General features: G+C 40.4%; 1 protein-coding gene across 1 annotated transcript; it reads right to left on the bottom strand.

Moving 5' to 3' along the window:
- Positions 1–1,293: 1,293 nt before the first annotated feature.
- Positions 1,294–23,055, bottom strand: slc12a3 (solute carrier family 12 member 3). The gene is made up of 26 exons (XM_061722518.1): positions 22,771–23,055; positions 22,124–22,261; positions 21,619–21,694; positions 20,366–20,461; positions 20,131–20,270; positions 19,931–20,041; positions 19,578–19,689; positions 18,999–19,129; positions 18,683–18,767; positions 16,824–16,978; positions 16,277–16,384; positions 16,062–16,185; positions 13,783–13,884; positions 10,128–10,283; positions 9,942–10,041; positions 8,709–8,820; positions 8,484–8,621; positions 7,993–8,099; positions 7,825–7,907; positions 7,537–7,614; positions 7,349–7,447; positions 7,153–7,264; positions 5,673–5,759; positions 2,099–2,237; positions 1,938–2,005; positions 1,294–1,779 (listed from the first exon to the last, which is right to left on the bottom strand). The coding sequence occupies exons 1-26, from the start codon at positions 23,053–23,055 to the stop codon at positions 1,638–1,640; spliced, it is 3,084 nt and encodes a 1,027-aa protein (XP_061578502.1). The 3' UTR covers positions 1,294–1,637.
- Between the last annotated feature and the right edge of the window lie 319 nt (positions 23,056–23,374).

The following is a 23,374-nucleotide window of genomic DNA, read 5'->3' as shown; positions in this document are numbered from 1 at the left end:
CTCGCAGCACTTAGATATGTTGATAGAAATACTGCACACTCTGTTGATAGTTCTGTGAACGTTCACACGACACGTGAAAATTAAAGTCAAGAATCGACATTCACGTAAGTAAGTAAACATAAACCAGAAGACTACCGTAATTTAAAGTTATTTGAAAATCAGCTATGTCATAGTTTTGTTGAAAAACTATGGCTGGCCTGGTAACTTTTCTGTAACAGAGTTGCTGGGCTTGAAAATGGAAACAGAGTGAGAGCTCTTTTTCTCTCTTATCAGAGTAGTGCTGGGAACCTTTTACATAAAGCAGAGCTTTGTTTTTATGGTTTGTCCAAACGTATTACACCAGTAATGTTACATCAGCTGCTGCCTGCAGACATTTCCAGTAGCTACTGAACACACCTGCTGCTCTTTCTCTTCTCTCCTACAAAGCCTGTACATTTGGACTTGGTCAAATTTGAGAGACAAACTCAAAGGCTTATGAAGATTATGAAGGAAGTTGGTACAGTTAGTAAATTATGTACATAACCTGAACAACCTAATGATGATTATTACATTCAGCTGTCAAAGTCAAAATGTCACAGCTGCCTTGTGAGATAATCTGGATTACATTCATGCACTTTCCAACAATAACTTCTGCGTGTGAAACTATTGAAATGTATGCATTAAAAAAAACAAACTATCTTTAAGAGGTAGCAAAAGGAGATCATTTCAAATCTTACTGACTACTCAATTTACACCGCTTTAATTTACTTAGAGGCTGTGTGTGTAAGTAAAGTAGATGCTGGAATGAAAGTTTGTATTTTACTAAGACGGTGCACACAAAAATGTTTCACTATTTAGGTTTGAAATGACTAACTAACTGTACTGATTTATTATATATATTTAACAGTAGAGGGACATTAAGTGAAAACTGTATAATACCCAATTTCATAACTACAGAAATGCAAAGAAAAATCAGCAGAATCAGCAACACGTTTATTCTATATTTTCTGAAAATGCACATTTGTTTTTCAACAATTCTAACAGTTACATACATAAAATGACAGCTTTATAGACAAGTCATGTGTACTCATAAACAATCACTTTTTCATTATTTCTTCTTTTTATCCAAAATGTAATAAGAATTTAATTAATTTTGGGCATGAATGAAAGAGAAATACAAATAATTATCTGTGCACATAATAAAAGGATTCATGGATTTTTGTGGTGATTCTTGAATAATTTCTAAATTACTATTTTTAACATTATTTTAAATATAACATTTTTTTTCCTCAATTCATTTCTCTTTGTGGATTATTAAGGTACTTTGAATTTTGAATTGAAATGGCTTCTAATATAAAGTGTTGCATTTTTCAGCCACTCTAGCGATACAGTTTCCACCACATGAAGGCAGTATATCACTAGGAAGCTCATGCACCTGCACCTGGTGTAAGATCAAATAAAGTGCACCCTGAGTGGAACAAACTGCTATTAGATGACGCGTTCGACGATCCCAACTCATTCGGACAGTATGGTCAGTGGCTTTTCATCAAGTTAACTGGTATAATATCCTATTGTGACAAAACTGGTGATTTACAGCCCTGGTAAATTATTAATAATTTGAAAGCTAATAGAATGTCATCATTGACCTGTGGCAAATGTTACTGGCAGTAAAAAGTAAGCACGTTTTCCTGGTTTCCTCTGACCAGAAGCACCGGAGGTCTGAGATCCTTGGACAAGATGTCGAGCCACGCCAGGTAAAGAGTACTGGGACAGACTCCTCTCCTTCCCACCGGCATGGGGCTGTCAGGAGAGACAGCAAATCAACCATACTTTCAGCTTCTAATAATAAATCTGCTCACATCCACAGGGAATTTCCTGGAGACTCCCTTTAACAAGGCAGTATGTATTTTCTATGAAGAAAGTAGTAAAATAAAATAGAAATTAAAAGATGCTCTCACATTATAATAAGAGCTGCCTCTCTTGAGTAATCCAGCAGAACTTCATTCAGACGGATCTGACGGAGAGACTGGAGTCCACACAATATGCATAGTTTGAGTAGAAAGGAACACCAGGGAAAATGGGGACTGTTTTTCATGTGTGTGATCATATTGAGTAGTACCTTGGCCATGTTTCTCTCTAAATCCTGGTCAGTGATCATCCAGGGCGCCTCCTGCTGGCTTGGAGGTTCAGAGTCTGAGTCCTGTTTGGGGTTTGAATCGAGTCTGAAGGGACTGATCGTGTTCTGAAACTGATGGACACTGGGGCACAAAAACAAATGGTAAATGGCTTACACTTATATAGCGCTTTCCAGCTGTACTCCTACAGCCCCAAAGCGCTTTACACTGCAAACATTCACCCACACACGCACACATTCACACATTCACACACCAGTTGTCGGCAGAGCTGCCATACACAACGGCGCTGGCCTGACAACCGGGGGATTCAGTGTCTTGCCCAAGGACACAGGCAGAACTAGGGTTTCGAACCACTGACAGGTTCAGGTTCATGGGCGAACGCTCTACCAACTGAGCCACCTACCCCGACAAGAGAAGAGCTTATGATTCTGATTATGTTACTCAAGTCTGAATTAATTTACGCTTTTAGAGTTTCTGATGAATCATTTTCTGCTTTAAACGGTGTGTGTTATGAAAAACAAATTTACACAAAACTATTAACAATTATTTCTGAGATGCTGCTGTGAAAGGTAATGTCACATTCACAAAACAAAAAAGTTTTTAAAGTTTTATTACATACACTCAATCTACTTCAGAACAACTTTATTTAATTTGTATTAGTGAAGTGTCTGGTCAATTTTTCAGTTTAATGATCAATGTTGGATAAACTAGAATTGTATCGAGTTTAAACTGACCAATTTGTCTTATCTGTAAAGTCACTTAATATATCAATACCACTTCCGACCACATGAGGGGATATACATGTAGATCTAACAAGATGAAAAAAGAGCTACAGACATTGCCGTGCAACAGGGCCGGATTTAGCGAGGCCCACTAAGGTGGGCAGACTGAAATGTAGGGTGGGCGAAATTTTGGGGGGTCAAACCCCTGAAATGCATTGAAAACTATGCTATCATCATATCAGTTCATCTATCTTCTCCACAGTATGCTAACCCAATTGCTCTTCCTGACACTACCCTCTGCATTTACTCGGGCTTGGGACCGGTATTCTGCCAATCCTTGCTACCTGCTGAGAAATGCTACTTTGTGGTTCTGCGCATGCGCACAGTCGATTTTCAAAGTTTGATTGCCCCGCCAATCATTTCTTGCACGATGTAACATGGATAATATGGGATGTTGAGTATTTGATCCTTCAAAATACACTACCCATGACATGAATTGCATTACACTTTGTTAATACGATAAAGAGAAAAAAAAACCCAATTCTATTGCTTTATTTGCTATTCATTCAGTCATTGGCCTTTATTTAACCAGGCATGTCATTAAGTACATTCTTATTTACAATGACGACCTGGCAAAAGACAAGGACCACTTGGGGGAAAAGAACGTGGTTTAGGGAGTAAAACAAAGTAAAATTGTAGCTCTACAAAGGTAGAAAACCATTAGGTAGCATTTTTTTGGCAAAGCAGCAAAAAATGGCAGAACACCGGTGTTGTGCCAAAAAGTGATTGCCTGCCAGAATCTGATTTCTTCTGATTTCTGGCCGCGGGAGCGCGCGCAGCAGCCCGTTGAGCGATAGCGCTAAAACTTCAGATTTTCAGATTATGAAGCTCAAGAATGAGATCAAGTCATATTTAGGCAGAAACAACTTTTCATTAACTGTATTTTGCCTTCAATCAATTTTTGTCAGGTGAAAATGCCTATTTTGTGTTGTAATGGTCCTTTAAAAGAGTTAAAAGCAATCATGTGAGCTATAGTGTTTATATTATGAAGCTCAAGAATGAGATCAAATCATATTTAGGCAGAAACAACCTTTCATTAACTGTATTTGGCCTTCAATCCATTTTTGGCAGGTAAAAAAGACCCATTTTCAGGGGAGAAATCAGATTCTGGCAGGAAATCACTTTTTGGTACGACACCTGTTGTGCGAGGCACAAACAGGACATTGGCTTGTGCCTGTTGAGGCTGCATTTATTTTATGTATTTTAGGCTCTGCGTCGATTTAAAAGGTCCCGCGGCAGGCTGGCAGCTCCACAGCCTGCACGGCACCGCAGCACCGCCACCCGCACCGGCGCTCTCCGCCCTCGCCGGGATGGAGAGAGGCGTCTCGGGGTACGCGGCGACGCGCACCACTCTGCGTTGGTGTAACGCGGAACCGTAAATCAGCCTTACGGCGTAGGTTACACGGTGACGCGCAACGAACGGTGCGCGTCGCCGCGTACCCTACGCCGGGGGCTCTGCGTTGGTGTAACGCGGACCATAAATCAGCCTTCAGTGTGCCTGCTGTTCTGAACACGTCTCACGTCTCCGACACACAACTTTTGCGGTATGCGTTCATTGTTGTGTCTAAAAATGATGCGCAGTGCCCACCCAATCAGAAACGGTACAGGTATTCTGTGATATTTTATATATATATATATATATATAAAAAAAATAAAATTATAAAAAAATAAATTATCCCCATAACTTTGATTGGGTGGGCAGGACGCACGTTTGGGTGGGCACAGCCCACCCCTGCCCCCCTAGAACCGGCCTCGCCGTGCAAGTGAGAGTGAATGGTCCAGCACATGTTGCAAGGCCACTTTGTCCCACTGGAGTTGTGTTTTGTACTGTATCTGTCATCGGGGTTGACACATAAATCAGTGTTGTCCAAATCTGATCCTTCTACATCTAAGATTTATTCGAATATAATATAAACACCCACAACAATAATACGACTCAGAATGAACTCTTCTGGCAATAGTGTTGAAAGCAATTACTTTCTAATGAATTGCTTTTGAATAGGTTATTTGCTTTTGTATTTTAGCCGTGTAAGAAATTAAATGTAATAATGGCGAAAAGAAAATGTCAGAGGAACTTTTCAAAAAGGCTCTATCTTGATAACCACAAATGTGAAGTAAGAAGAAGTGCGTCTTCACATGAAAACATCTTAAAACTGAATTCTGTTGTAGTTGAGGTTGTAACTTTCTCAAAATGCTTTTTATGCTGCCCCATGTGGTTAAAAGTGGTATTATTCCACAAAGTGGCTGTAAAGTCAGATTTTATCTTTGGCACAGCGGCCTAGATTTTTAGTGTGGTATCGGTATTGTTTGTTTAGCTGTAAAAATAGGTAATAAACATCTTTTGTGAACGATGCACTAGCCCAGGTTTTCGAATGTTCTCTTGTTAAGCTCTTGGCAGCAACCCCCCCCCCCCCCCCCCCCCCCCTCCAAATTAGCAAATTAACAGCTGAGCAGAGCATTTTGGTCAGGGGGATTTTTGTGTTCTACTCAAAAAAAGGGACTTTACGAAACACTGTTTCGGTAGCTGTTAAATTCAGGTCCAGGTGTATTTACACAACACATATTTTCTTTCTATTCCTTCAATTACATGCTTAATTTATGAGAGATGATGCAACATTCATAAGATTTTGGAAACATGACTCTTCTTTTCCTCTTGGTCCCACATTAGTGAATATTTTATGCTCCGGTGGTTGATATTCCAAACAATCCCTCGTTGATTTTAGGAGTGTTAAAGAGCAGTGGGACTGCAGCTCTACTTTTGCGCCGGTTGTCTTACTTGACAGGCTGAGGATTCTGGTAGATGTCAGAAAGCACTTCGACATCATGAAAACCAAGACGAAACTTCTTGATCAGTGTGAGAACCCTGGGAATAGAAGTATTAAAGAAAACAACTTTTTAGAGATCATATAGATGCTCTCATATTTTGAAACGGGAATAATACGAATCTGTAAGCACAACTGTCCCCGTTCATTGTTGCAAGGGCATTTAAAGCTTAATGAGTATATATATATATATATATATATATATTCATTAAGCTTTAAATGCTTTAAATGTACATACATATATAAAATCAGTATAGAGTTAAAAAAAACACTTTTATACACGGTTACACACGGTTATAAATACAAGTCCTTCAAACAAACACCAATTATAATGTTTTCATTCAACTTGAGCTTTTGTAGGGCCGTTTAGCTTATTACTTTAGTTTTCAGATTGCCATTTGCACTGCAGCATTTCACCCACTCAGATGTAGTCTCTACAAAATAAGCTCCAAAAACCCACAAAGACAAAAATGGTTAAGTTGTAAATTCTTGTTATGACTTTGCAGAGCTGGCCAAGCCTGCTTATCAGTGTAATTCAGTCTCTTTGAGTCAGTCAAATAGGAAAACAGCACTACAAAGCTGGGAAATGAGTGATCTCAGACATCGTCCATCATTTATCTGTATTTGGTGTATCAATGCTTTACATTCCAATCGGTCAGGCATAACAATGTTGTGGAAGTTTTCACATTTTGGCAAAGAGTAATAAAAGCCAACATGTTAGTTTTGGTTCAAATGTGGATACAGTTCCATGACGTACACCAGCCTTCAGTAAGGACATATGCCATCTTTCAGGCTAGGCTACATTCAAGCCCTCTGGGCCTACAATCTACATTGACTACATGCCTGTCATCATACATTTAGGCGTTTAGCATATGCAGAACCTAATATTTATTTTATACCTTCAAATGAGGGGATGAAAGGTCTGATTGCTGTGTATTTGCTGGAACGTTTGCCTTACCGAGTTCGAGTACGAGTTCAGAATATTAGGTGCTTTCAAGTTTTATATTCAGCTTGATGAGGTCCTGATTTTGTAATTGCAGTTTCATCTGACAAAATCCCCATCTAAATACATTACACAACACCTTGAAAGTGATTTCAGCTATTTCATCATGTGCCATGAACGCTGGAAGTTTTCTCACGCAGCCTGCAGCTTTCTTATTTAGCAGAAGGACAACAATGGGACTGAGATTCTGGGAAAAAGGTCAATTGCAAACTCTGATTGTAGCCTCACTTAAATCAGAACTGAAAACTCGGATGTTTCAGCTGAACCTTTTGTTTTCCTGCTGAGATGTTTCACTGAAGAAAAAATTAAAATGTCCAATTGTCTACATTTTATTTTCATTCTGTGACTTTTTGTTTGAAAAAAAAACAGTCATCCAACGTGTGTATTATTTGAAAGGACTGGCAAGTCTATCAATCTCTCCCAGCTCTTACTCGTTCTTCTGTTCTTCCTTTTTGTCTGTCTGTCCTCCCACAAATATGCGGACCTTACACATGGCCCAGCGCTTCCTGCGGGTCAGCAGGTACGGCAGCAGGAGTGTCAGACCTGGACAAAACACACAGAAATGATGACACGGTAAACCTGATGTGATATTCCAGAAGTAAGAGATGAAGGAAGATATAATCGCACCCCCGTCATCGGACAGCCAATACACATCGATAGTCTTCTTTCCTTGTTTTTTCTGAAACACCGTAGAGGGCTGAGGCTCGGGTTCAACAACGCTGGAAGCTGCAAGGAATTTAATTGCAAACAAATCATTATTATTTACATGTCTGTGAAGTTCAGAGAAGACTACATACATGCATATGTTGACATACACGAGGGCCTTGTTTGAATCCGTGATGGGGTAGAAATGGGGTTTGCACTGTCTGCATCTCCCTCAAAGCCACGATTAACTGAAACGGATAAGAAAAAACTGGAAACAAAAGCAGGAACATGTGTCTGGATTCACCTGCAGTCAATCACTTAAAGGATGATGGATTGACCGGTTTACATCCACCCACCATGTTTTCCCCAATCTGACAAAAAGCATCCAAAAATGTTATTAATTAATGATAAAGTAATTTATCAGTGCAACATGTGTTGAGAAGAATAAAGACTCTTACCTTGGGATTGAGAGGGACAAAAGATGTCCAGCCCCTCTCTCATCCTCAGCACACACACACCATACTGAAGGTCGAATGCATCACTGAAACGTATAACAGAACTGAATGTAGTCACGTCTTCATTGCTTTATTTTTTGACTCTGTGTTTACAATTCAAAATGTGCTTACTGCAGTATTCCTATGTAGTTGTGTGCAGCCTGAGGCGAGTCACTGTGCCAGTCACTTTTGAAGCCCATCATCAGAACATTTGGCTTCATGCGACCCAAACCCGCCCCCTGGTGGACAGACAGCAGCACAGGAAGAAGAACGTGAAGGCTCAGCTTTGTCCTACTGGTCCAATACTCATGCTAGTAACCTCCCAAGTGTAACTTTATCAATCACATTATGAACAAAGCACAGAGTGGAGAATTCTACACACTCATCTAACATAACTGCTTCAAAAAGGTCCACAGCAGCAGTTTTAGAGATGTTTTAAGGTAACAGAAACAAAAATATGCATGGCCCTGTTCACCTTTGACTCCTTTGGGAGCCTTTTATCCTGAGTAAACGCTGCCAATTTCTACCGAGTTATTTTTCTGAGACTGAAGATCAAGGGATCCAGGGTTGGTTTTTCATTTTTAATCAGCCAAGTAGAACCTATCGTGTGAGTTGTAACTGACCTGCAGCAACATGTTCACCCCAGACTGCAGCTCTGTGGCCAGCACTCCTCCGTAGAAGGACTTGATCTTCCTTTGATTCAACCAGGAGACATGACTGTCGCTCTTTGCGTTTTCTAAAACTGATGGAGAGGACCTGGTCTGAGAGACAAATAGACACAATAAATGTATTGCACAGGTGTAAGGCCATCAAATGTTTAGTTTATGCTGCATTTGAGTTGTACTCACTGTGACTACATTCCCGCACATCATAAGACTGAGACCCTTTGTGAAACAGTTGGCAAGATCTACCAGGGCTGGACGACTGCTGGGCGGACCTGTCAGCACCAAACACTGGGGTCTGGAAGATTCAGATATGGAACATGTCAGCCTCTTTCAGACAGGCATGAAAAAGAAGTTTGTCAAAGGGAAGTTATGGTATTTTCAAGCTTGTGTCCAGTTTTTCTTATGCGTTATGGGTGTAAATGATTATTGTTCTAATATTAAACAAGAATGCCATACCATAATCACTCAGCTACAATTTAAAGCAACCCTGTGTAGCACTACAACATCTGTCCACATCGGGGTAGCATATTAGAAGAAAGGTCATGTGTCAGGCCCTGGTGTAAGACACTGAAGTGAACCATCAGAGGGACAGAGTTGTATCACAAGATATGCAGGACAATCCTAACTGTGTAATGCAGTATTGTCAGTGGGTCTTTTGTAGGCACAGCAGCCCATTAAGCCCCCATGTGGCCAGAAGTGGTATCACTATCAATAGTGGCTTTAACAGTAAACTGCCTTTGCCAAAGTATTTCTTTCTATGGCTACCCTACAATGCCTTTTTATGCATTATTCATCCCTCTGCACTCCCTTTTTGTCCACCTGGGATTAGTTCAGAATAAAAACTAAGAAGGAAAAAACATCTTGTCCACAGCTTGTCTGTCTTTTCTGCGAGTTTAGTTTAGCGAACGAGAGGGTTTTCATTGAATCATAACCTAAATTGTCTCAACTTCAATGTAACAATTCTTCTCCTTTAACACTCATTTCCAGAATGTTGTTAGAAATGTGTTGTAATCATTTGAACGTCTGTGGCATAAACAGGTGTGCATTGGATTAAGTGCAGCTGCTTTGCAGTATCACATTCAGAAAGTACAGTATATATCAGCTACTGATAAACAAATGTTGCTGCTTAGTTTGCACTCTTGCTCTTTATGGACTGAAATTCCTTCAGATTCCTTGAATTAGCTCATGAAATTATGAACTGAAAAAGCAGGAGAAGATATTTTGAGGAACATTGTTGTGAAGCATTTCAATGATTTTCTCTGGCATTCGCTGCACAGCGATCCTTCTCACTTGTACCAACCTCCTTTGTTAATGCACTGCAATACAATCTGCAAGTGAAGTTTAACTCAGGATTGAACTGACAGAAAGAGGAGTTCAGTGTCATGTCAAGAATGCAAACTATAGCTCCTCGTTGACCTGTAATTCTTGACGTGGTCTTCCACAGAGTTGAGGCCTAAGCAGTGTTTCAAAGCCATGTTGTAGTTGCCCGCCTGCACTGATGAGCCCCAGTTCACAGCTAAGACACAGTGAAAACACTGAATGAAGCAGCTGTCCAGTGCTATACTTCTTGTGGCATATTTGGCCGGCCGTGTGTAGGTTTACCTGGCTTTTTGTAGAGTGTATATCCCAAAAAGAACATAACGATACCAATCGCAATGAGGGCCGCCCACCATTTTAGCAGGAACATGATCACGACACAAACCACAGCGCACAGCAGCGACAGCCACTTATTGTAGAACCTGAAAGTCGGACGCCAACCTGCACACACACATACACACACAACCTGGTGACATTGGCGGGACAAATATAATGTTGTATTTTTATAAGCCTACAAATACCACTGATGAGAAAAGCACAACTGGATCACGCTTTGACAACAGACAAATCCATGAAAAGTTACTGAAAACCATCCTTCTTGTTTTTCATCTGATTCTTCAAGCATTTGTTATCCATCTACCTGTTGACTCATACTTGACATGCACTTTGTTCTGTGCTGATGAACTTAACCACAAGAGATCATTTCACACAACAAAAATGAAAAGAAATGAATTAATGATTGATAATATCCCTGTGGAGCACACACGGTTTTATTACTCAACAAGATTCCACAGCTTGTGGCCAAAGTTTCAGTAATCATTTCCGTTTTAATACTAGTATAAAAAGTAATGTGGTTTCCCTGCCATGGGTGGAAACAGCTCGTGGGGGACTCGGGGCGGCTTGGGGCGTTGGCAGGGATGATGATAATAACTAGCCTTCTTATTGTGGTTGTTATGATTATTATTAATATTATTATTATATCCTTAAGAGTGTATGTGTACCTTTCCCTCGTGTGTGTGTGTGTGTGTGTGTGTGTGTGTGTGTGTGTGTGTGTGTGTGTGTGTGTGTGTGTGTGTGTGTGTGTGTGTGTGTGTGTAGGTATGTATGAGCATGTACATTCAAAAGTACTTACAGACCTTATAGACCTGTATCCCTCTATCTCTTTCTCTCTCTCTCACACACGTTTTATATTCTTCCTTTTCTTTTTATGTCTGTCTGTCTGTCTTTTTTTTTTTTTTTTTTTTACTGCAACACACTTCACCACTAAGGGTGCTTTCACACCTGTACCGTTTCAAGCAGTTGTACCAGAACAGGGAACGTTTCCCCCTCAAGATCGGAACGTTTGGTATATGTGAACACAGCAATCGCGCTCTCTCGGGGTCTCGGCCCGATTCCAATCGAGACCTGAAACGGTTCATTTTTTTTATTTGTAGTGAGAACATAATCCACACAGCAACCGATACAACTCCATTCATTGTGTGTGTGCTGCCGCGGCGCAAGGAGAGGAGTTGGTGCAGCCTCCACCCCCTTCTCTCCTATTGGACGTGCGAGATGTTGTCCCAGCACAGCACAAATTAAACATTGTATGAAATTAAACAGTGTTCAATTCGGGCAGGGTTTGCGCAGCGCAAATCCTGCCCGAATTGAACAGCAGCGCAAACCCGGCTGCGGCAGGCGGTTTCCCGTCCGCTGCCGGGCTCCGCTCTGCGCCGAGCGCATAAGCCTGATTTATGGTTCCGCGTTAAATTGACGCAGAGCCTACACCGTACTTTACGCCGTAGGCTCTACATTGGTGTAACGCAGAACCATAAATCAGCCAAAGCCAACGGCTGCGGTCTGCGCTGCGCTGAAAGGGGCGTGTTGTTTACATGGATCTATAATATTAACTTTAATTATTATACCATTAATACCATTAATATTAATATTAATGGTTGTTTATCCCGGGGTGCGTAAGAGGAAACTCCTTCCATGTTCATTTCTGACCAATCAGAGAGCAGATGGTTCGCGCATGGAATTTGTTATCAGCTTTGAAACGGTACAGACGTTTGCCTTGTGAACACAAATTCCACAAACGAGAAACGGAACAACTGTATCGATTCAGCCCCTGAATCGGAACAAAACAAACGGGCCACAGGTGTGAAAGCACCCTAAGACACATCACACAGACGTTACAACAGTCACCACACTATACACACTGCACCCATCACTGTCATATCTTTCTAGGAGTCTTGTCCCTTCGTGTTTCACTTGATTTTGGTCCTCTCTGCCAGCATATGGAATCCAAATATTAATAAAACATGTTATACTAGACTGTTGAAGAGGACAGACTTCAAGAAAACTCACATCTGCTGCAATGTTAAAATGATAATATTTTATGTGTAATTACATATGGAATTTCAGAATGACCACCAACACAATGATGGGTATTATAATGACTTAAAATGTATTTTTAACATTTGATGAGAATATTCAATCTTTTATCAATAAATCATTTGGATTTAGTACCTAGTGACCAGTTGAAGCTCTGCACTTTAAGGTCGTTTACTTTTCACACCCAATAGCCGAGTAGACTGGGGACTCGGCTCAGTTGGAATTGCAACATTCAGGTGGTCCGAGTTTGCTTTCACAATGCCCTTCGTGAAATGAACCCCTTCCTCGCCTGTGGTGGCACTGCACCAATAATTACTGAAGAAGAGGACAAGACAAACAAGAAGAAGAAAACACGCTCATCTATTAATTAATGCATCGCTGCTTCTGTGGTAGTTAGTTTGCAAAGTTCATTGCTCTTGTGAGTGTCGAACAGCAACCTGACCATACTTCTATCCAAGCTTTTACCTTGTCCTCATTCACCCATTTCACCTGGAAACTACGCTAAACACACATTTTTTTTTAGATGTGTTTACCCACAATGCCTCACTTTGAAGTTCCCTTGCTACAATTATTCAGTTTGAAACAGATGTTTTTAGGTGGACCAAGGTCCACTTCTTTGATTCAAATCAAATTTCAATCGCACAATCACGCCTCCCCAAATAAACAGGACTTTCCAAGCAAGAAAACTCCGGTCCCTTTAAAGTGGACCAAATAAGGCTGATGTAAATGCAGATTAATTTACAGGGAGTAACTGCATCCATTGTTCAAATACAGTCTGGGGATGGAACATGAGCAGGTGGCAGCAGTCATGTTATGAATACAAAGTGCAATACCACTAACGGTTGTAAACAGCTGGCGTCTTAATATATCTTTTGAAAGGGCATCAAAATCACTCAAGAAATACGAGCTCAGTCAATAAGAGTCATTATGGTGTCATGATCTACAATCTCTTTTGATCTGTGTTAGTGCTCTCATCATATGACATCCTTTCAGGTTTTTCGTATCAGGAACTGTATGTTTGATCAGCTTTTGATCAGCTTGACTGACATCAGGTTCAAGTCACATGCTAATTGTTTGGTGTCTGTTGTTACTTAATGACTGCTTTTTCGGTTTAGTTTTACTTTTTAGGGTTGTTCTCCAATCGGTGGGAATTCTCCAGCCTCCCCAAGTGTTGAAGGGTCCTTGGTCATAACATTGAACTCCACAATACCCTCAGATATGCCCACAGGGATATGGTTGTAGAAACAAAGTGCTGCTTTATATAGAGTGCACATCTAATAAGATGTGCGCTGAGTACATTTGTGTTAACAGGTGTACAAGAAAAATACATTGTAAAATGCTTTGTAGCACCTAGAAAAGGTTAAGAATGAACTATTTAAACACACACCTTTCATCATTTCTATTTTTGCTCATTTCAGCAATGTTTTAACTTAATTGAGGCGATGAATCATCCCACTATTTATGTAGTCTTTTATTTTTGCAATACATTTTTTTCATGTATTCTAACTTCCACCCATTCATGCATTAATACAAAAGTATCTGTAATTAGTATCATATATGAATAATTTACCTGGTGAGTTTGTGATCGAAGCATGGAAGCAGCTGAAGTTGATCAAACAGTATGAGCAGAGGTAGAAGTTGGAGATGATGGGAGCGATGACGTTTAACTCAGCTGGCAAAAGGGGAGAAAGTGAAAATGATTATGTTGGATACAGACATCTCCGACAAGCAGTCATGGGCAACACTTTTCTCGTCTAAAGTCCTTTATGTTTCTTGTAATGTCTTCACAAAAAGAAAAGAGAGATCCTTTTTAGGGTGAAGCAGCAGCAGGTAATGTACTATAACATAAATAACACTTCTTTAAAACTTGGCAATGTAAAATAATACAATAACAATAATAAAACAATGAATAAGTATTGTTATGGATATGACACAGAAAAGATACACTATTAATTTAAGTCCTGAGACTGACAGACTCCACTAGCTATCATACAGTATGTGGCATACAGAGCCATCGGTTATATACCCACATTATTATTTATATGTTTAATATTACTTGCATTAAGTATAGCTCATGAGTGTCTTGAACATTGTCTGTGTGTTGTCTGATAAGAAAAGGTTTGTTTATTGTTTGAAAAATTTGGTGATGCAGTGTCTAACTGTCACCAGCAGAGGGCGCGTTCGTGATACTATGTTAGGGGACAATGGAAGTCTCGCGGGAATACATTAGGAGAACGAGAACACACACTTGAGTGTGAAGATGTGTGTGGCGTAACGATGATACATGTAAGTAATACTAATTTCTTGCTCTTTGCGGAAAAAAACAAAATACTTTTTCATATTAAATGTGTATTGGAGACAACTTCACACTTATACTGTATATATTTTGCTATATATTAATACCATAAACATTTTAATGCTTATTACTGTATGTCACATATTTGTTTTAGGATGATGTATTTTTTTGCATGGTTCGTGCTTATAATAACCCAGATATTAAAAGTATGTTAAATTTAAGAAGTATAAATACAAAAATATGTCTAGTTAATGTACAGTATGTGTATATTGCAAATATACCTAAATGAAATGAAACATCATGAATTGCAGTAGTGGCAGCTGCTTCCCACTGATAAGGCTAATTAGCTTTAAACACTACAACTATGATGAACATATTTTGCTTTTGGCATTTCTTCTCTGTGATTAAGTTCAGCTCCTGCCTTATTTCTGCAACAGACACATTGATAACCAGGGCTGCACATAATTATTTTGGTCTGGTGCTCAGAGGAGCCCCTGGATATGTGACTTGGGCCTCCAAAAACGCGGTGACCCGTCTCGCCGGATCGATAAAAGAGGGATGCAGGAATAAGTTATAGGCAAAACGATATTTATTCACTTATAAAGATGAATGGCTCAATATGGTCCTTTACAAAGTTAATTTATTTCAATAATTCAACTAGAATATGGTGTAAAAGTTAATCTATTTCAATAATTCAACTAGAATATGGTGTAAAAGTTAATTTATTTCAATAATTCAACTAGAATATGGTGTAAAAGTTAATCTATTTCAATAATTCAACTTAAAAGGTGAAACTAATATATTACCTAGTCTTATTACATGCAAAGCAAGATATGTTAAACCTTTATTTGTTATAATTTTGATGATGGGATTGTTTATTGATTTCATAAAATATTCTCTAATTTATTTTTTATTTGGGGTTTTCATAAACTGTGAGCAAGTAACTGCTGCACGCAGTGACGGACTCCGGCTGATTTATGGTTCCGCGTTGCACCAACGCAGAGCTTACGTGGTAGGATACGCGGGAGCGCGAACGTACGGTGCGCGTCGCCGCGTAACATCATGCAGCCACTTCTCTTTGTAGTTGGTGGTGGTGGAACGCCAAAATAATTACTTAATGGCGCTTGCTTCTTGGACATTTTGACGAGACGTGTCAGGGTTTGTTCAGTAAAGCTGCTCCTTACCTCTCTCCCTGCGCAACCCACCGCAGCAACGGACGCGCTGTGATTGGCCAGCCCAGTACCAACTTTGAGTGGCATTTTTTAATATTAGTATTCTGGTCTGGCCACAACCAATAATATGAGCCCCAGCTGTTGGTACGCAAAAGCGCTTTGCAGCACAAGATTGACAGCGCACTGGGGATTTTGACGGCGCATGCGCTCTGGCGGCCCACTTATGTGCAGCCCTGTTGATAACAATACTCAAAATTGATTTACCATGCGACAGGAGAAAACTGCTTATTTAGCAATAAAAAAATCTGCCTCACCAGCTCGCTGTGACTAGAAATCATCACCATTGGGGCTGATTTATTAAATCTCTACAAAGATTCTTACCGACGATGATAAAACAGATAGCTATGATGTATGTCAGGATGTAGCTTCTGAGAGGTTCATCGTTTTTGCCGTAACCTTTGCCAAAGAAGCCGATCAGAGGGTAGATATGGTCCTTACAGAGACACTATCAAGAACAAAAGAGACGTACGTAAGAAAATCTTGCGTTCAATGCCCAAATACCCTGTTTCCACAGCAGTTTAAATTAGAGTGTGTACCTGGAAGACTTTGGGAGCAGACACCAGGCATGCCAATGCAGACGACAGAGTTGCACCAAATATTCCAACAGTGATGAGCGGGCCAAAGGCCGACACCATGCTCATTGACTGGGTGCACAGGAGGACCACATTATTTCTAAACCTTTCTTTCAGTTCCTGAAAGAAAAGTCTGCCGCATTTTTGTGCTTTGATTGTATGATGTGATGTAACAGATCCTTTCAGACACAATTCCTCGTTATTGATAATGTTGTTAAAATCACATAAAAAAACAACAAGTGTATACTGTAGATGTGCACAGCTTATTTGCCAAGAATGTTTTAGACAATTCTCATACATAGCAAACAATCTATTCTTCCTATGTACATTAAAACAAATGACATCTGCAGTAAATCCGTGCTCTACTGAACATAAATATTAACAGCAATGTTTCCAGTAAATTTAGACGAAACACGTATATAGTAAAACTTTCAACATTACTCAGAAGAACAAAGGTGTAGAGAAAAAGAAGAGCTGACTTATGTGTATTATGTGTTTTAGAGCTTGAGACCTGATAGTAGTTTCTGATGCCAAAAGGGCAGGACTTATTTGCGATACACTCGGAGAAGTCCCATCCATATTTACATGCTAAACCAACGCAGTCCTCACTGGACGGTGGGCAAGTATCGTTTACCAGGCCAGACGCATCCCGCACAACACAGGATCCTGGTGGTGAAAGAAACACAACTTTGTATATGTATTTGAATATGGAAAATTTTAACATACCTCCTCTGTTTTGTAAGATAGTTTACAAACTGAATAAATAGTGAAACAAGATTTATTTTAACTGAAAATGAAGGTCAAAAAAGAAACATCTACTGTAGTACAATTTTGCAAATGTCTAACATTGTTCCTGTTGCTGAATGTGTAAGAAATATATATAAGAGCAAGTGTGTCATCAATTATAGGTTATTATTCACTCAAACCAAGCTTCCGCATGTCCATTTCCTGCTCAAGATGTGAATAATTACTACAAGTAATGAAAGCACACATACTTAGGGCCCGATTTACTAAGATCCTAAATAAAGAGTACTAAATTGCGTGTGCACTGAAAAAGTTTGCACGTGCTGTTGTTGTGTGTTTTGCGGGTGATCAACTAAGATTGCGTGCACAATTGATAACAGGTGCAAACCGCAGTATTTAAATTAGGTGTTGCGTGTCTTACGGTTTGCGAGCGCAAAATGAAATTTGACGAGTTGGAGTTAGAGATATTAGTGGAAGAGGCAAATTGTTGTGCCGTATTCAGCACCCCTGCCGTGAAAAGCACCCCCTCGTATATTCAATGATAAGTAGACCAAGAAAAAAAACAACACACTGACACTTCAATATATTTATATATACACACTCACACAAACACATACTTAGGAGTTTATATTATATATATTTACAAATATTATGGAAGACAACACAGTAAGCAGGCTATTAATTAATGACATCAATAACCATTTACCCGATTTTTGTTATCTGTGACTGTGATTGTGGGAAAGTATGACTATTGTGGAATCCATGAGCGCATTTAAACATGAATCATTAACACAAAACTGGACGCTAAACAGAACGTGACACGGAATGAGAATATCATTTTTGTCATTGTGTGTACGTTGTCATTTGTAGTAAATTAAACATGAGCATTTAGTCCTTTTTGACATTTACTTGTGAATAAGAGATCTGTGGGTAATATATGTCGACGAGGGGGTGCTTTTCACGGCAGGGGTGCTGAATACGGCACAACACCTGCCGGGGTATGACACGCTAGAGCCAACTGCAGAACAGGCGCACAATAAGAAACTCTTTTTTCTCCATGAAAACACGTGATTTATTTATTATCACAAATACAAAAATGAATGTGCCTCCTGTGGCAACCTTTTGCTGAATAATACTCGATTTAACATTCAAATAAAATATTTCTCCTTTTGCATGTGGAGAATCCTCACCACAAGTTGAGCCATCCCCACCCCAGTCCTCAAATCAGGCACCAACAAGCATCCCTGCGTAATGCTGGGCAGATTAGCACCTTCCTTTCGAACGTATTAAATACAGACGCAATCACAATACCCGCAAAAACTTTCAGGCTTGGTAAATCTCATTGCGCGTGGTAAATGGACATATTTGCATTTTCCCCTCCCAGTATTTAGCGATTTCTGGCGGGTACGCCCCATATTGATTATTCATCAGGGCAAAAGTACTAAATGAATAGCGTGTGCTATTTTGCTCATTTGAGAGGCGCAGTCCTCTTTGCACGCTGTTAGTAGATCAGCTTGCACATTGGTTTGCGGGTGATGTCAAGTTTGCACACGTTTTTACGCACGCAAACCTTTAGTAAATCAGGCCCTTAGAGTACTAAAAAAGAGCAAAATGATCAAACACTACCAATAGTTGCAGTGAGGATGAGATAGGACAGTGCAGTCCAGAATATTGCGTTAAGTGTCCCTCGAGGGATAGCCACTGCTGGATTCTAGGTGAAGACACAAACATAAAGCTTAACAGTGATTTCTCAAGTGTCACGTGCAGGTAGAGATACTGTATGTCCATGTATGTGCAAGATGCACCAGACTTAATAGCTATGCATCACCGGTGTTTTACATGACTGAGACTTTGGAAAACAAAATTAGATAAATATATATAGAGAGAGATGGAAAGAAAGAAAGGAAAAAAAAGAAAAAGAAAGAACTGGAAGTTTCGTTACCTTCAGATCTCCAGAGATGTTTACTCCTGCCAGTATGCCAGTAGCGGCAGGGAAAAAAATGGAGAACATCCCAAAGAAAGTGCTATCTGGCCCCTGCCAGCTCGGCAAGAAATTGGTAGCAAAGATATCCGCTGTCAAAGGTGAAATGTTCATTATTCAGGGCTTGAAACTGGGTCCTCCAGACCCAAACCCATCTCTGCAGCCACTATACTACCAACCCCCCATTTATTGCAAATGTTCAGAGACTCACAGAGAAAGAGACAGAGACTAAAACAAACACAGTATTGATTAAACACACAAAAATTTAAAATGATTAGTAAAAACCCCAATAAAATCCCTAATTGCTAAAAATGACCTAAGCTTTTTAAACCTTTAAACATGTTGTGTTGTTCAAATTGTACAAAACCTACATAATTTGATTTTAATTCCCAGTTGTGAAATGGCAAAAAAGTTAAATTCCAAGAGTATGCATCACTTGTCAATGTTATTTGTCCTGATTGATATGAACCGATGATCAACAAAGATTCCATGGGTATCCAATAATCAATGGAACCTATGATAAGATGACTAAACGGGTACCTTTGTAGCTGAAGAAGCCTTTGGCTTGTTTCTGTAGTGTAGGAGGCATGACCGTTCCAGCAATATAGCTGGCAAATGACAGCATGATGAGCAGGAAGAACAGAACCTGAGCCTGTGGAAGGCAGAATATACAAGCATATTGTCCATGCAGTGACAGTTTTTTGTGTTTTAATATGGAAAGGGAAACACCAAATAAACCCTACAAACAGTAAATGTTGGTATACTTATGTGAGGATCATATTAGATTTTACTGAAAATCAATGCAGAAAACCAGTTCATGCCAAAGGGTTCACCTTCTTTTCCACCACTGTACAAATAAATGGAGAAGTTCACCATGTGCTCATCAGTCTAACCTTTGACTCCCATGCCATGCCAGCCATTGAAAGGCCCAGTAGAAATGTGACAGTGATGACACCAACAATGCGGATGTCATTGGTCTGATCCACCATGGTAGCTCCATTTTCCTGAGGAAGAATATGACCGTTTCATAAATCTACTATTTAGCTCATAGTTTTACAAAAGAAGGGGCTTGAACACAATCCATGCATCTCACTCTCAAGAGGTCTGCGACCGTCTCAGCAAAGCCCACAGTGTGCAGAGCCACACCTACAGCATTGGCAAAGGCAAGGATCAGACCAATGGACCCACCGAGTTCTGGGCCGAGGCTGCGACTGATCAAAAAGTAAGTCCCACCTAAGGATACAAGCGGAGGACTGGAAAGTGGTTATGACATGATGACTCACTGGCAGTGAGAAAGATAGTATATTGACTTGTATCAACAAGCAAACCTCCTTTGACTTTGCCATTGGTAGCTATGGCCGAGGTGGAGACACCAGTGACCCCAGTTATACACGAGGACAGCAGAATGATCATCCAGGTCAGACCTGATGGAGGGTCAAAAACAGCCTGACTCAAGCTTCGTCACTATTTCAAATTTCCTTCATCATCTGCAGCGGCTCAAATACATGAAAATGTAACCCCTCGTTCACACTGAAAGAGTCACGGGCGTCCCGACGCCAGCATCTCGCCGCTTGGTGCGTTCACACTGAAAGCGTCAGTGCCTGCAGCGGGGCGGCGGTGGGCGTGGTTTCAAGCTGCGCTGCAGAACTGAAGGGAACAGTGGGAACAGCCTGCACATATAACTACACATCTTAATTTTCATATTTCACCATAGATCTCACTTTGGGACGCCTTCTTTATATTTTAGTGTTATTTCCGCGTAGATAAGAGTGAGTTTGATGCTCCTTTAACAAGTTTGGTCCGCGGATCAACATCAACCCAGCGAGCACTTGCGCCCGGTGGCTGATTTATGGTTCCGCGTCACACCAACGCAGAACCTACGGCGTAGGATACGCGGCGACGCACACCGCACCGCGACCCTACGCCGTCAGCTACGCCGTCGATTTAACGCAGAACCATAATTCAGGCGAAGCTGCAGTCTGTCTGCGCTGATCAGTACACACCGGGTCGGAGCGGATTTAGTCATGATGTTTAACCTGAGTTTTGTGATTAATAAGCACGGGTTTTAATTATTTTTTGTTGGATCAATGTAGCAAATAAAATCGTTGGGACCATCCAGCTCCTCACCCATCAGATATGTGTTTCACGTGATCAGTTCAGGTAAAACGGCAGTCAAACCAGCAAAATGTCATTTTGCTGGATGAAATATATTAATTCCTGATAGAATAAGTTTATTAGTGCACAGCTCTGCTCCTGTACGCATGTGAATGAGTGTACGTTTGTGTCTACATGAAAGTACAATCTGCATTGAGAGTTCTCGCTTCGGGAATCCCGGTGTGTGATTGGACGACGCCTCGGCGTCGCCGCTGCTCATTTGCATAAAGTTCAGATTTTTCAACTTTCAAATTGACGCGCCGCGCCCGCCGCCCGACGCTCCTGCCGCTCCCGCCGGTCCCGCCGCCCCCGCCGCCTCTCGACGCCCGTTTTTCATAGACAATGAATGGCAGCCAGACGCCTATGACTCCCGTGACGCTTTCAGTGTGAACGCAGGGTAAGTAAAAGTAAGTTTAGTTGGACATACCTATACCAGCTTGAGCTGTTATCCAAGGCATCCTTAGGAACAAGATCACTCCCCAGATATTTAACATGCAGCGGATCTACAAAAAGCCAAGCAACATCTTACAAATATTATTAAGAGGCCACATGGATTATTAAAAAATAAAAGTGTAATCTTGTACTGGTGACTGCTTCACATTGCAGTCTGTATTTTACTAATTATATCAATATCAATGAAAGGGTCTATTTTCATACATACGCATGATAAAACATAAAGTGAAACAAAACAGTCTGGTGAGTCAAACTTTATTCAACTCCTTCACAATAACTCAGATTATCGTTCAGTTGTGACAAATACAGATAAATACACTCACATTTTAAATCATTCGTCTTCCACAAATCCACAAATAAAAAGTGGAGGATGTAAGCGTTTTGTTGTGTGCTGTTTTATAGAACTAGATCTTAAAATTCAAAGATGCACCAGTCAAAGATGTCCTAGCAAACCGAAGCACACCCTCTGTTGTACATACCATGACCCCCTGGATCCAGCCAAAGCGAGGTGGTTCAGGTGGCAGTTCAGTTTGTCCATCTCCTTCTTCCTCTGAGCCATCTCCTTCCTCCATCTGCCCAGCTGTTGTGTCCTCATACATTGGTGGTCCGGAGTCATCCTAGTCAAACCAAGTCCTGTTAGCTCCAAATAATACGACTGGCAGCTGATAAGACAATGGAGTGTGATGGAGCCATAACAGCAATTACACTTAGTTTGTTTTAATTACGTATATATTTATATTATTCAGGAGAGGCACTATAAAAGAGATTTCATCACAGAATTTCTTAAGAAAAAGAAAAAAATAATTCATGATGTCCTTCCAATAAATGATGACCTGAAACCCTACTAATTTATTACAAGCAAGCAAGTAAGTAAGTAAAAGTTTATTTCTAGAGCACTCTTCACAGACAAGGGAATGCCACACGGTGCTTCAAAAAGAATAGACACAATACAATACATTTAAAATTACAATAAAAAGAAAACGATACAGATAAAAAGTTCCTCTAGTAAAAGTATACAAGATGAAAAAAATGGCAGGAAAAAGTATTTTTGTGTGTGTCACAAAAGTGTTCGACTATTTCTTCCTTAAGCTTTGGTATGAAGAGATAAATAACAGCAGTTCCTCACCTGTGGGCGAGCATGCAGCTGATACAGAGATGGTCGGAAGCGCCTCCGTCGGCCCCACACCTCAGTGTTGGCGTAGAAGTCATAGTGTGGTGGAGCATCTAGAGTCTCGTAGCCAGTTAGAGCTCCAGATGCACGGGGTGTTATGCTGCTACCATCACCGTAACAATCATAGCAACCAGACATATCAGAGCCTCCGTAGCCTGTCTTCTCATCAGATTCAGACACTGGAGTCTTGGGTCTGTATGCGGCCATGGGAGCGGCATCACTGACTATTGCTAACTCCATTCAGAATTCCAGAAGAGCTTATAAGAATTTAAACCAGATGTATAGTCAAAATAGTAAAATGAAACAAAACAAGAAAACAACTTTTCCTTCACCTCCAGCAGTCAGAGTCGGAGAAGGTGATAGAGCCTTGCTGCGGTTTAAGGTGAATGAGGGAGGATTTATTGTGAGGGCTGGATTTAAAATTGACCTTAGTAATGCAGTAAGAGCCTGAGGCCATATAATATGTTCTCTACTTCAGTGAACAGTCAAACAAGACTCATTACAGGAATTATTAGGATTGACATGGACAAGCTCACATTGCAGGGTCAGCGGAGAGTAG

The sequence above is a fragment of the Cololabis saira genome, chromosome 5 (genome assembly GCF_033807715.1).
Source record: "Cololabis saira isolate AMF1-May2022 chromosome 5, fColSai1.1, whole genome shotgun sequence".
NCBI lineage: Eukaryota > Metazoa > Chordata > Actinopteri > Beloniformes > Belonidae > Cololabis > Cololabis saira.
The sequence above is the reverse complement of the archived record's forward strand: the minus strand, read 5'-3'. Positions and strand labels throughout refer to the sequence as shown.

Excerpts from the sequence above, each read along its gene's own strand:
- slc12a3 (XM_061722518.1), bottom strand. The coding sequence starts at position 23,055 with ATGGAGTTAGCAATAGTCAGTGATGCCGCTCCCATGGCCGCATACAGA. Across the intron at positions 20,462-21,618 it reads AACAGCTCAAGCTGGTATAG|GTCTGACCTGGATGATCATT; the intron begins GTATGTCCAACT and ends ACCCTCCATCAG. Across the intron at positions 7,615-7,824 it reads TTGTCCCTCTCAATCCCAAG|TTAATCGTGGCTTTGAGGGA; the intron begins GTAAGAGTCTTT and ends TATCCGTTTCAG.